The sequence below is a fragment of the Arvicanthis niloticus genome, chromosome 14, assembly GCF_011762505.2.
Source record: "Arvicanthis niloticus isolate mArvNil1 chromosome 14, mArvNil1.pat.X, whole genome shotgun sequence".
Lineage (NCBI taxonomy): Eukaryota > Metazoa > Chordata > Mammalia > Rodentia > Muridae > Arvicanthis > Arvicanthis niloticus.
Genome location: NC_047671.1, coordinates 64,157,578 through 64,172,427, shown reverse-complemented (window position 1 = coordinate 64,172,427; position 14,850 = coordinate 64,157,578). Strand labels below are relative to the sequence as shown.

General features: G+C 39.8%; 1 protein-coding gene across 1 annotated transcript in view; it reads left to right on the top strand.

Annotated features, from left to right (window-relative positions):
* The window catches only part of Asxl3 (ASXL transcriptional regulator 3), a 111,702-nt gene that overhangs the window by 7,428 nt on the left and 89,424 nt on the right, over positions 1 to 14,850 (top strand). The window contains exon 3 of the mRNA XM_034518438.2: positions 9,865 to 9,986. Within this exon, the coding sequence (XP_034374329.1) occupies positions 9,865 to 9,986 (122 nt within the window). The remainder of the gene's footprint in view (positions 1 to 9,864; positions 9,987 to 14,850) is intronic.

The following is a 14,850-nucleotide window of genomic DNA, read 5'->3' as shown; positions in this document are numbered from 1 at the left end:
GCAAAAATACCTGAAAAAGGCACATGTGTTTGGGGTGGGATATGTAGGATATTTTAAGCAGGCTTACAATTGTCCATTGAAGAAGAGATAGCATGGTCATGATCTATCTGGCATTGCCTCCTAAGAACTTTGTGGGCATGTAAAAGAAATTTCTTCTGGGTTTGGAGGAGGCCACCTGGGTTGTTGTTGTTGTTTGGGGGGGTGGTAAATAAATTTGTCCCTTGTCCAGCATCTGTGCATTTCATTCAACAGCTTGTTAACTAATGGAGACACCTGCTCTACGCTGGTGGGCTCCAGGAACTTAAGTATGTGAAAATTTTGTTGTGTTCACTACATATGGAAGACAGTACACAGGAAAGAGAATACTCTTTAGAGAAATGACCACTGGTGAGATGGAAAACTTCCTCTGCCCACGCCTTCCCCTTCCTCGGGCTTTCATCTCTGCCCACAGATTTCATAGTTCATGAAGAAATAAAAGAGATTTCCAAAGATCACTGTGCTCTGACTTAAACACAGTCCGTTTAAGGAGACATTTTTCTAACAACATATCCAGGGAGGGAAAGAATCTTCCAGTCAGTTCTTACATTTTTTTGTTCTGTGCTTTTGATAACCTTTATAGCAAAGAAGGATTTCCTTATGCTGAGTCTTTTGTGCTTTTAATTAAAACAGTTTTCCCCTTTCTTCTGCTGCCCCATGATGGAGAACAGCTGGTTACCATCTCCTCCCCACCCCCTTGTCTTCTCCAAATGACTCACTCCCCCTCCTTTAAAGATGATTTAAATATTCCTTCCATTTCTTTCATCCATCAGGGGCCTCTCTTTCCTAAATCTCCCTACTTGAACTCTGAACTCTGTTCATGTATAAATGGGTTTTAGTCAGTTTTAACAGCTCAGAGCCGTGGAGGAAGAGAAAGTTTGCTTTTCAGTACAGATAAAGTTCTCTGGTTACATATCATTTCCTAACCTCTCTTGTGTTACAAGGGGGAAATTTTCATAAAACGAGAAAGATGAGGAGTGTGATCTCATAAGAAAAACAAGCTCCCTCAAATAAAAATACAATTAAAGGTATCCCCCAAATATTCATCTTAATGAGCTAATTTTGATTTATATTGTCTGAGACATGTACATCTGTATAAGGTGGCCCTGCTCTTTAAAGACTCTCTGTTCTCCCTGGTGCCAGATAATCCATTTTCTGTCTGTAAGGTCACTCTTTATAAGTGTTTCTCAAGCAACTGTGTGCCTTGCCCGATTCTTACATACTGACATGTGATTAGCAATCGCTCATTAGTGAAGCCCTTGCCTTTGGCCCACACTTGCCCTTTGCTCTTAGATTTTCTGTGGAGTTTCCTATGTTTAATTTTCTGGGTCTATTGTTTTGGGTCTATTTCTATGCAGCTATTCCAGGAAACTGAGTAGCGTGGAAGACCCCTGGTGTTATGCCAATATAAAAGAAAGAACTGGGGCGCTGGGGCAATAACTCAGGTGGTAAAGCATCTGTCCCACAAGTGTGAGGACCTGAGTTTGATTGCCACACACACAGTGTGCAGTGACAAATACCATTCCAGCACTGGGAAGGTTGAGATGGGAGCATCACTGGCCAGCAAGCCTGACAGAATCAGTGGATCCCATGTTCCAGTATGATACTTGTCTCAAGAAATAGGTGGGCAGTCTCCGAGGAAAGACATCAGAAATGTGCATACACTGTGCATGTATACACAAACATATGTATACACACACACACACACACACACACACACACATACCTTGCCAGAGGGCAATATAAAATGGGTTTCACCCCATTCAAACAGAATCTGTTCTGTTTTTTTTTTTTTTTCCTTATTCTGAGAAATCCTAATTCTTTGTATGATTTGAGAGTTATGCTTGCGAGTTAGGCAGCTAGAAGCTGGAACTTCTTAGGTATGCTTTTCTTGTTAAGTATGTCATTTTAAGTTGATGCTTTCTCTTTGTTTAATCCATGTTTAAAGGGATGCTTTGACAGATACTCAGAGATATTAGCAGGATTAACTTGGAAGGGCAGACGAATCAATACTTGGAAGGAGTGTTTCCTGTCGCTACATCTATGTGGGAAATATTTAGTTACCATTGGTACTTTAGTGTTTCATTGAGTACAAACCAAAGTATTTATTAACCATTGCTTGACATAACGAATGAGCTGTGGTATACCCAGTTGTGTGATGGGCAGCTGCTATTTGCTAGTTGGTATCAGCCACAAAATCGTGAAAGAAACTCACTAGTTTGTCTTATATGACAACCAAGCTGGTAAATACGCATGCAGTGTACTTATGAATATACACCCATGCACAATATAAACATGCATGCACACACATGCCCAATACATACGTATGTACACATGAGCACACATATACACGTATACACGCACGTGCACACGTGCTTGTGCTTATTAGATTTTATGGTGAACTTGTCACATCTGGGGAGAAGGAACCTTAAATGAAGAATTGCCTCTTTTGGGTTGCATGTATATAAGGCACCTTCTTGATTGCTGATTGACATAGGGGAACCCAGACCACTGTAGGTGGTGCCATCCCTAGCACCTGAACAAAAATGATGTCTACGACAGCCAGCCCATGAACAAGCCAGGAAAGCAACATTCCTTCATGGTTGCTGCTCCAGATTTCTGCTTTTAGTTGCTACCCTGACTTCCCTCAGCAATGGATTATGACCTGGAAGTCTAAGATACAATAAACCTTTCTTCCTCGGGTTACTTTTAGACATGAGTTTATCATAGCAATAGAAAAGCAAACTAAGAAAATAGAATATTAAAACCTTATTCAGCATTACTTTTGGTTTATTTTGGCTGTATTTCTGTTTTGTTTTCTGCGATAAGGCCCCACAGAGTCAGTGAAACGGATGTTGGAAACATAGTAAGACGTTCTTTTTCTCGGCTGTATTTTATTCATACACACTATTGTGCTGAGAAATATCAAATTCTCAATGGTTAAAATGTTGACACTTTTAACGGCTTCCTTGGAAAATTGCTATTTCTGTTACTTTATTGCTAGCAGTCCTGTTGCTAGTTTGTTTTGGCATATCATATCTTGGAGTGTTGTGTTTTTCAATGAGAAAGCTTGCTTAGGTCCAGTTGACTGCCCTCACCTTGGCACAGGATTCATTTTACAGCAGACATCTCTCCATAGGCAGGATCCAAAAAGGATTAAGGAATTACCTTTCTCTGAAAGAATTGGAGTCCAGGAAATTTTTAATTGGGGTCAACTGAGTTTCCTGTTCTTTTCTATGTCAGTTTTTATACTTTCTGGCATGCATTTAGTTGCTGCATCGATCCAGAATATCTGCTTACACAATTTCCAATGTAAGTTTTATGCACAGAACACATTGTAATCCATGCTGAGACCTTTGGGCAATTTCCCATGTGGCTACTACTCTGGAATCACTCACTTATTGATCTGTCAAGACAAAGTATAGTTATCACTATTATGTTTCCATTGGCAGAGTTGTTGTTGGAATTAGTTATTCTACACCATGATTCTTTGAAGAAAAGTATTTCTTTAGGCCTTTCAGTTCTATAGTGTGTGCATGTATGTGTGATGAGCTGTGTGTGTGGACAAAATCTACAAATCTAGAAAGGAGATCAAGAGAGGCCAAGATTAGGTGGGGTATAAGGAGGGGTGAGGTGCGCAGCGGGGCAAATGGACATGAGAGAGGAAAAATGTCTATCTGTGGGGAGCCATGAGGGTGACGGATGCAGGAGAGATGGAAGAAAGGTTAAGGAACCATAAACACATACATTGAAATGTCATAATGGCATCTCACACATTATATGGTGATTTAACTGAAGGTAAACCTCATACTCCCACAATAGAATCATGGAAAAATTTGTAAGTTTATTAGCTCCTAGTTCATCTTTTGAGAATGGTCTATAGTGCCAATTGGAGGTTATCATATCAAGCAAATTAAATGTATTCAGAAAAATTATACATTTTCTCTCCATTTTCTACCTCATTATCTATGATAATACATGCATACATACATGTAGCTATGTCATAAAAAATAGGAACATAACTATTAGGATTGCAGAAAGAACTAATAGCAAGGGCTTAAAGTCGGGAGAGGAAGGGGAGCCCAAGGGTGTGAGGGGGGATCTGGTCAATGTCTCATGAGTGTACATGACACTGTCATTATGAACCCATCACTAAAACACCTTTTACTCTGTTCTTTTCTGAATCTCATATCCTTTTGTACATGAAGAAAAAGCTCTATGTTTAATAAAAGCTGTATGACTGAACTAACAATTATTAAATTAACAATAAGACCCAACCCACTTCTAGAGAATTACTGAGACTAAATGGGTGGCCACAGTGTTGTCCCCAGTTCTCTGGTGTCTACTCATTGCAGTATTTTTTAGCTGACAGTGTGTATCAGTGGCTTTTCTATAGGAATGTGCTGGCATTTGAGGGTATCAGCTCTGATTGTTTCAGGAAACTAATAGGAAACATTAGAAGAAAATGGATAGAAATAAAAATGGTTGAGGTCAGCACCCTTTTTTGTAGGAGGTGTTTGAGGCATAGATCTCTCAGATGGCCTGTTGCTTGTGGGCGTGGTCTAGCAAGACATACACCAGTGACCAGAATGAAAGGCCTGCATGACAGTGGCTGAATACAATCCAGGAACCAGCATGCACTGTGGCTTTTACCTTCACTGCTCCTGCCATTTTATGTAGCTTAATGACTATAGCTTTGACTTTGAAAATTTGATTTTATTTTCTTATGGAAATAAATAAAAATATAAAACTGTGCCATTCCTCTTAATGTAAGGTACTGAGTAAGGCTGGCACAGGGAAATACATCTGTGCTTAGTGCCTGTTTGTGCAATTTTCAATCCATTTGTACAGCACATGTTTGGAGTCTGCTTTCCTATGTGTCTTAATTGACGTCAATATATATTTTTTCAAAAGGTTTTTTTTTTAATTAAAAAGTTTTACATATAAATTTCTATCATACAAAACTACCTTTGTTTTCCTCTCCTTCAGTTCTTGATAAGCACAACGATTAAAAGTTAACTGTAAAAATAGATACTTTAAATGGGTTTAATGAAAATCAAATTTAAAAAATCCAATGTAATGAGCTTGTAAATCAGTCCTGAGATGCTAGGCTCAGGGCTGCTGGGGTGAGCAGAATTGCACCTCCCATCACTGCAGGGACCATCAGAAACATGTCCACTGACTTCCTAGGATGTAAGGCAGGAAGAAGCAAGGCTGCCTTAGAGGCTGTTAGGGGAACTTAGGGAGAACCTGTTGGAGTCTGATCTTCCAAGATAAGTTTACCTGACAGCATAATGAGGAAAAGTCTTTGGCAAGGATACAGTGAAAGCCAGTGCAACAAATAGCAGCGAGTTGTTTTTCTTTGCCCTCTTGGCTACTTAGAGGTGGTGAGAGTTGAAGAAGCCAGTAATGCCTCCCTCATTTCTGTCTTTGGTTTAAGATCAAAGCTAGATTTGTGGGGCCTCTTGTTCTTCAGTCAGTAAACTAACATGGATTAGAAAGGAATCATCACAGTGCCATTCAACTTTAAATGCATAGTCTGTGTGACATCAGTTATTGCCATAGCATTTTCAAGGTCAATGTATGAAAAAGAGGCTCAAGGACAACTTGGAGACACTTAGGAAAAGAGAGCAAAATCCACAGTTTGCTGCAAAATTGCCACCTTGTCTCTGGTTGTTCAGAATACTTCATGGTTCCCTAGAACTTTTGAGTAAGGAGTGGGTAGCTTGTGTGTGGAATGATAGTTTATGGGGAAGCTTAAGCATAGGTCTAAGTCAAACCATGCTTAATTTGGGGAGGCAAGCAACATGTAGCAAAAATGTAGCAAAGTGTGGCAACATGTACCAAAATGCAGCAAAATTCAGAGCACAGTAGTATCTCTGTTCCTCATTTCGGGTGCGCTCATCAATGTCGTCTGTGAGAAGAGCAGGCTAGCTTGTTTTCAAATCTCATTGAGTTTTGACATGCAAAGGCCTGTTATTAATTCTGTGACCATACTGATGTAGTTTTAAACAAAAATTCCCAGCTCCCATTCTCTCTTAAACGCCAAGGAGGTATCAGGTTCTAAGCTGCATGTCAAGGTTTAATATTTATTGGTTAAATCATCTGTCCCAGTTGTTCTGTCTTCTAGCTCCTTTTAGAATTCTACTTATAGGGAATTCCCTCTGATCTCTCCTCTAACATTAACTTACCCTCAGTTTGCAGTTCACAAACCAAGCTACACCTCTTAGATGAATATTTACACCTCCAATTATTTATTACACCTATTCTTAGGACCGCTGTAAAGGTAAGTATAAAAATGAAAGGCTTGTGTTTTGTCGGAATATGAATCTGCACAATCCATTTACTCAGTGGATGGGCATTTTCATTTCTACGACCCTTCTGTCATATGTTTGGCAAAAGAACGAGTAAACTAATTGAGATGTTCATATGAAACTTTAGGTTTATGTTTGTCCATACTTTAAAATAAAGCATGTTTCTTATAAGCCAGCCACTGCTTGGAATCTTTGGATATGTCCATACCCAAATTCAAGGCACACTGATTTATAGAGATTATTGTTGAGCACATCTCCTTTCCATATATATATATATATATATATATATATATATATATATATATATATCAGTAGCAAATAATTAGAGAAAACCATTTTGACACAGAGAAACGTTAAGACTATAAGGAGGTGTGAGGAGAGGGAAAGTGGCTGAAGCATAGGGTTATGGGTGGTGCCACATTGCATTTTGAAGGAAGGGTAAAGAAAAGGCTCATAGATTAGGGTCAGAAAAGGCCTAACTTGGACGATGTACTTTATAGTAGTCATAAGACCTGAACCCCCAACCCCTGTGTTCGAGACTTTGTAGTGAACATACCCTTGTACATGGCTATGCATAACCACAAATGAACACAGGACAATAAATAGCAGAGCTAAAATATACACATTGAGAGTAATGTAGATTTCCTGCTATCAGGTGGTATCCTAGGTCTGAGAGATAGAGGGAAAATGGTAACAGCCCCAGCTGTTCTCTTCTGGAAGGACACACATGTGCAGCCGGTTCTCACAGCAGTTAATGAAAAGGGCACCAGGTTTAGGAGCGTTCAGTCAGAACTTGTTATTATTTGACCCAGCTGCACTGAAGTTAACATTTGGAAGATTGATTATTCTGGGCCAGCAAGATGTCTCACCAGTGAAGATACCTATCACCAGGTCTGAGGACCTGAGTTAGATCTCTGGGAAAGAATGGACTCCTGCATCTTGTCCTGTGACTTCCACACAAGGACTGCGGCATGCCTACACTCATCCACATATAAAGAACGTAAAAAAAAGAAAACAAAATTTTTAAGAAAGAGTATTAAAAGTGTTTCCTAAACAAATTGATAGTAAATTTGGATCTACATGTTCAGTGTGCAAAAGCAATTTCGTGTTTCCTGTGATTTTCTCATGACCTGTGGACTGCTTTTGGTTCTCCAGGTTAATCCAGGCAGTACGTTTTCAGTTTCCTGAGTGGAGATGCTACCAAGAATGTAGAAGTTATAAAGCGTATTTGCTAATGCCTACTTTACTTTCAGCTGGCTTTTTATTATGTACATAGGCTTAGTTGGTCCAACTAGGATGGTATATCCAGCCTGCCACCTTGTGTCACTTCTTTGGTTGGTCACTCACTATGGAGACTTCAGAACATCAACAATCTGTATAATTTATAATTGGTGTACAAATCAATCTGTCTTCGGAGTATGATCTGATGAATATTTATTGGTAAGGAAGCTTTGGTGAAGTGTTAGCAATCATACCAGGAAAGAAGCCTGGTGACCATCATACTCAGGAAGTGTTACAAAGGAGTATCTACTGGAATATTTAGACTGTCTTAATGAAAACTGTCACATTATAGGCAGAAAGAAAGCCATCTGATCTTTAATTCAAAGACTCTGTCCCTGTAAGTGCATCCAAATATTTTTCTTAAGTTTTATTTTTGTCTCTCTGTGTGTGCATGTGTGTGTGTGTGTGTGTGTGTGTGAGAGAGAGAGAGAGAGAGAGAGAGAGAGAGAGAGAGAGTGTGTGTGAACATGTATTAACACTTACCTGCAGAGATCAGAATAGGTCATCAAGTCCCAGATACTGGAAACCAAACTTGGGTCCTTTACAGAGCAAAATGACCTCTTAATCACTGAGCAATCTTTCCAAGAAGCATGTATCGAAATGTGCTTGCTGTAGTACTTCCATTACTTTATTACTGAATAACATAATCCTTTAAGCCCTATTAACTTCCCACTTTGTACACCCAACCTCATATTGCTAAATGATAATTACTAAAATATAGAATTGTCTGCATCAGCTCTTCACTTTTGAAGCCAGTACTTGCTGAGGAAGGCAGTTACAGGACTGGGCTAGCCTGGGCTCCCAGGTGTGAGTCCACTCACTGTCTGTAACACTATGTGATTTTCTTAGCCTTTTTGAGCTCTACTTCTCTCTCTCTCTTACACTAAGATGACACCTTTTCTCCTTACAACAAACTGTAAGCTCTGAGATCCCATATGTAAAGTTTCTAGAAAAATAATTGACAGCAATTAACATTTTTGCTGAAAATGTTTATTTTGACTTCCTAATTCCTTTCTGTATTAAAACAAAACTTAATTAACACTGATTTAAACAAAACTTTCCAATAAATTACATGCTCGTGTGTAGGTGATATGTGTTAAAGTCTTTCAAAAGCAAATGTTATGCAAAGAATGTATCCATTATGTAGTAACTCTTTTTTTCCTTTTATTGGGGATATCTTCTGGTTATTGATAATTGAACAGTCTCTATTCTGTAGTTTTCTTTAAAAGTCTGTTCAGAACCTCCTCCCCCAAGTTGCATCACTTAGAAAATAGTCTTGACTTATCTTGTACCCCATGCCCTTAAAAAGCCTTGTTTGGAGCTTTGACAATATGTTCTCTAGTTATTTTCTTCCATGAAACTTCCTCCTGCCTCCTGCCTCCTGCCTTTGACATATGCCTCCATTCTGTGACTTGTCTTGCTTCTTTCTCCTCACTTTGCTTCTGAAAATCTCATTCCTTCCTCAAGTGCGTGGATAGTGGGGTCTTCCCCAATCCCTGCCCAGAGCCTCCTAGCTGGAAGAGGGCTGAAGGAGGAAGTCCCAAACAAATGAGTCTCAGAGCAGTGGGCTCTCTGTGATTCTTGACCACTCACGTCAGAAAGACAGCAGTTCTCAGCAGCAGTGTTTGGAAATAAAGCTTCCCACATGTGACAGGCCAAAAGAAGGCCCAAGTCTGACAAAGTGGACAGAACACATTGCTATCTGCAGAGGGTAAATTGTTTGACAAAACAATTGTCTTTTGATAGCAAGAATCATAGATCTTAGCCCATAGAAAGAGAAACACAGCCTGGGCCTCCATGAATTCTCTAGGGGCCAGTTATTAAGTCCAAGAGTCATTTTTGGTCTGTGGACTTGGGTTTGTTTAAGATAATGTAATTCACTGAGATAATCCCGATGTAGGATCTGCATATGCAGATAGATATAGTGTCTGTTAACCCCCAACTTGTAAGGCACTTTTGTAGCTGTTTGTATGTGGTACACTTGCCTTAGGGCACGGACCCAATTGTCAGTGGGAATGGAAGCTGGGCTGTCCATGGCAATCAAGTGGAACTGCGGCCACTTTACTAAAGGATCCCTTCTCTTTGAATCCAGATATGCCTCCTCGCACTGTGCTATTTTGCTGTATTTTAAGTATCCATTTTCAACTGGAGAAAAGCTCCACGTGAGTTAATTACAGTGGGTGTAAAAAAAGGAATTCAAATTAGTAATATCATTATCTCTCTCTGCTTCTAGTGTGTACGAAGCAGGTAACGGATGAAGTCTCTTCCACTCGAGATTGCAGCCTTACGAACACGGCCGTGCAAAGCAAGCTGGTGTCTTCCTTCCAGCAGCACACCAAAAAGGCCCTGAAGCAGGTAAGAGACTGCCTTCTGCACTTAGCCCCTCAGCTATGCGGACAAAAGGTTAAGGGTATAGTGGGGACCAAGTAAGGTAACTAGAAACCTAAAATCAAGAAATAACAGAGGTACTGTTTCTGTAATATTTAATAGAATAATTCAACTATATGTTGAAAGTTAGTCAAGAATTAAACTGAGAACTGAGTTGTAAAACAGAATCAAAAATGTGCTTAGAATTATGCAAGAATGTGTGTGCATGTGTGTGTGTGTGTTTGTGTGTGTGTGTGTGTGTGTGCATGTGTGCCTTATAGTAAATCCAGTTGAATTCACAATTTTGTTATATAATTTGAAAATTATATCTTGGTTTATGCTGCTTATGGTCACCCTGTTTATCTGGCTCTTTCTACAGTGACTATCAGTGGGTATTGTTTGATGTTGAATAGAACCTCATCTTTATATCACAGAAGGCTCCTGACCTTGGTAGCCTTGACCTATTTGGCCTTGTGTTTTGATTTTTGCAATTTTTTTTTAATTGGGGTTGGGCACTGACACAGCCTAGTTTAAATCATTGTCATTCTGATAATCTGGGCAAACCACTTTTGTCTCTGAATCTCTTAAGTCTCATGGAAACAATGAGAATACTTTTCGCACGGGATTAGCCTATAGAATAGTCAAGGTCCGCAGCAGGAAGCTGTGATGGAGAATGGCTGCTCCACAGTCCTCACTAAGTGAGTGTGCGCTGGCGTCACCCCACCAGCAAGTGCTGAACTGTGCAGAGAAAGAAAGAGGTACCATGGTTAGATGGGGGAGTAACAGTGATACTAAGTGTGTAAACAGCATCCTGCACTCCTCTCTGGTTCAACGTATTCAGCTAGCAGTTGCATCAAGTCGGGAACAACAAGGTTCCAGTTCTTGTAATGTATGTATAACTAGGAAAAGAGAAATGATGTTTTTCAAAACAATTTTAAAGAAGTCCCCCACAATCAAGCACCTCCTGGATGCCCTTGGGACTTCTTCTTCCCTTTCATCCTCTCCATGCTTACTCTGTTTGCTTTGTTTTGTTTTGAGATAAAATGTCATGATTTACACTAGACTAGCCTTCAACTATCAGCAACCCTCCTACTCCTGCTGGTATTACATATGGGATCATCATACCAGCTCACGTGCAGTTAGAGATTTCGGGCGCTTTTATCCACCTTCTCTGCCTCAAACAAGGAAATACAAGAAAGTAAACTGAACATTTTAATACTGAGCTACGTTGCTTATCTATTCTGTATTAACTATATAAATGATGGTACTTCTATCCATATTTAAGGTACTGATAATATTTTTTTTCCTGCATGGGTTCAATCTCCTTTGGATAACATATCATTCATATCAGGATTTTTTGTCAAGCATTTTTAGATGCTATAGAGCAAAATTGTGATCGGCATTGGTATCTCTTTTCAATTTAGGAAATAAAAGATGGAGTAGGTAGGAAAAGCCCAAGCAAATGCTCATTCTAGCAGCAAGTAGGAAGTAGGATGTGGGCAATAAAATACTAAACAGCATAGAACAAAGGGTACAAAATTGGACACTTGTGGCTGTGGCATTTAAAAAACATAAATGGGGTCATAAATGAAATGCATGCTTTCAAAGTGTGTGGTCTGGAGGATGTGCAAACTCTGAGTCCTGCTGTGCATAAGTGGGAAGAGACAGATTCTGATGGCTCCGAGGCTTGGTGACATTTTTTTCTCACTTTCTTTAGACCTTTGAACCCTATACAATTATTAATGCTATGCAAACTTGAAGCAGCCATAAGTTGCTGCTCACTTTTCTCTTTCTTTCTTTGTTTCTTCTTCCTTCTTCCTCTCTTTCTCTCTCTCTCTCTTTCTTTCTTTGTTTCTTTCTGCCTCTCTCTCTCTCTCTCTCTCTCTCTCTCTCTCTCTCTCTCTCTCTCTCTCTCTCTCTCTCTCTCTCTGGTACTAGGCCATGCATCCATGAGAATCATATCTTCATCGCTTGTAGTTTAAGCCTTGTTTGTAGAAGTGTGTCACGTGAGCTTCTCAATTACGGGAAAGAGTTGTTCATTCCTTTCTTGTAACTTCTATCTTATACTCAAGTAGCAAACTAGTAACCAAGTAGTTGTGACTCAATACAGATCAGATATGCTAATGCTCCTTTAATAACTAATTCATATTGTAATGTTCAGGAGACAAGCACTCTCTACAGAATTTTACCTGGATCCCTGGGAATTGCTGGAGGCATTAAGATAGCGTTTGCAAACTTGCCTGAACATAACGCATTTATTTTGTTACTCAAACAATATGCACCTTCATTTATTTTGCCCAGTTGATTATGATTAGATATAACTTTTATCAATGACTACCATGGAAACATGTACATACATGCCTGTACATGATTTCATGTATGTGAATATATGCTCCATGTGCTTGTATATACACACATCATAATCATAGCACCTAAGGCAGCTGAATCACTTTAATGGTGATTGCATAAACTGATGTTTACATTGTTACTTATCCTTTGAACTATGAAAATACTCATGTTCATTTTTGTTTTTCTTTATTGCTGTTGTTTGTGAAAGGGTCTCAGACAGCCCAAGCTCAGTTTGAGCTTAGAATGTGGCTAAGGATGACCTTGAACTCCTCATTCTCCTGTTTCCACGTTTTAGATACCTCGCCATCCCCAGCCCTATGCCTGTTTTCCAAGTAACCCAAGACATGAAGAGTCAGCATAACTTGTACACGGCCATCAGGCCAATGACTCTCAGAGATGACATTTTAATCTCAAATTGCAGTTTTAGATTCTTTTAGCAGAGAGTATATCATTCTGTTTTGAAACTATTCATGGAAAATTTTAAAAAATTTTATTGGTTATTTTATTTATTTACACTTCAAATGTTATCCCCCTTCCTGGTTTCTCCTCCAAAAACTTCCTATCCCACCCCTTCCCCATGCTTCTATGAGGGTGCTCCCCCACCCACCCCCTCACACATCACCGCCCTAGAATTCCTCTATACTGGAGCATCAAGCCATCACAGGACCAATTGATGCCAGATAAGGCCTCTTCAGCTCTTTCAGTCCTTCTCCTAACTCCTCCATTGAGGTCCTCATGCTCAGTCCAATTGTTGGCTGCAAGCATCCGCATCTGTATCAGTAAGGCTCTGGCAAAGCCTCTCAGGAGACATCCATATCAGGCTCCTGTCAGCAAGCACTTCTTGGCATCAGCAATAGTGGCTGGATTTGGTGGCTGTATATAGGATGGATCCCCAGGTGGGGCAGTCTCTGAATGGCCTTTCCTTTTAGTCTCTGCTCCACTCTTTGTCCCTGTATTTTCTTTAGACAGAAGCAATTCTGGGTTAAAATTTTGAGAAGCGTGGGTGGCCCCATCCCTCAACCAGGGACCGTGCCTTACCTCTGAATATGGTCTCTACAGGTTCTCTACAGGTTCTTTTTGTTGGGTATTTCAGCTAATGTCATCCCTGTTGGGTCCTGAGAGCCTCTTGCTTTCTTGGGACTTTCTGTTGGCTACCCCCGGCTCCCCATCCTTCATTGCTACACACTTCTGATCAATTTCCTGACCTTCTGTATATCTCCCCCGTCTCCTCCCACACCTGATCTTGTCACCCCTTTTATTCCTTCCCCCTCTTCCCTACCTCTCAAGTTCCTCTCACTCTCTCTCTACCTCCCATGATTTTGTTCCTCCATCTAAGTAGGACTGAAACATACACACTTTAGTCTTCCTTCTTCTTGACCTTCATATGCCCTGTAAGTTGTATTACGGGTATTCCAAGCTATTTTCCTAACATCCACTTATCAGTGAGTATATACCGTGTATGTTCTTTTGTGACTGTGTTCACTCACTCAGTATGATATTTTCTAGTTCCAGCCATTTGCCTGTGGATTTCATGAAGTCATAGAAATTTACTGATTTGAGTTTTTCTATTGCATCAGGAGAGCAACAGAGTAGGCTCTCTAGAAATGCCATTTCTGAAACAGATGCTTTTATTAAGTACATGCTTATTGTGATGGCTCCATGCTCAGTTTCGTGCACCCCTACACATTTATTAAAACTACATTCTCATTCTTGCCCCTCTCAGGTCAAACATCTCTGAAGTTGTAGTTAGTTCTCCCAGCTTTATGAGAAACCCAGGTGTCAGGGGACTTTCCCCATCAATGCACATATGCAGTAAGAACAGTCCAAATCCTCAGAGGACCCGGCTTTATTATGTCATTTGCATTATGGTTTAGGTCTTCCTTGTAGGCTTTTCAAGAGGATAATGGGATGAAATGCCCTAAAATAGAGTCTCTTTTACCATGATTTGGGAGAGACAATCACCTTATCTTCATGCATATCAACCTACTTCATAAATATTCATGTAAACTTAAAAACAATCTCATAACACAGCCCTATGTGCCGCTAGTGCCCTTTTAGGTCAGCATGTTCCAATAGCTCTCTAGGTATATAAATATACATTCACTTTGCTTTGCTTAATAAACCTCTTAAAGTGTGTGTGTGTGTGTGTGTGTGTGTGTGTGTGTGTGTTCTGAGTCGGTATAGCTATAATAGAAAGAAGCAGGTGAAAACAAATTCCTAAGAACCCAGGCACCTTTGCATCACAAATATATAAAAACAATAATTAAAACAAAGCTCTCATAACAAAGCCAGACATAATATCCAGGTCTAAGCTCAGACTCTTTGGTACAAGATGGTACTTTAGCAAGCACACTTTCTGAACTAAAAACTGCTGATCACAACCGTAGGGTGAACTATATAGAAGTTGTATTGCCGTGGATATTGGGTAGAACCTTTTCATTTTTCCAAAATCCCAGAATAATTTTCACATTTAAATCTCATCACAGTATTAGTTAATGCAATG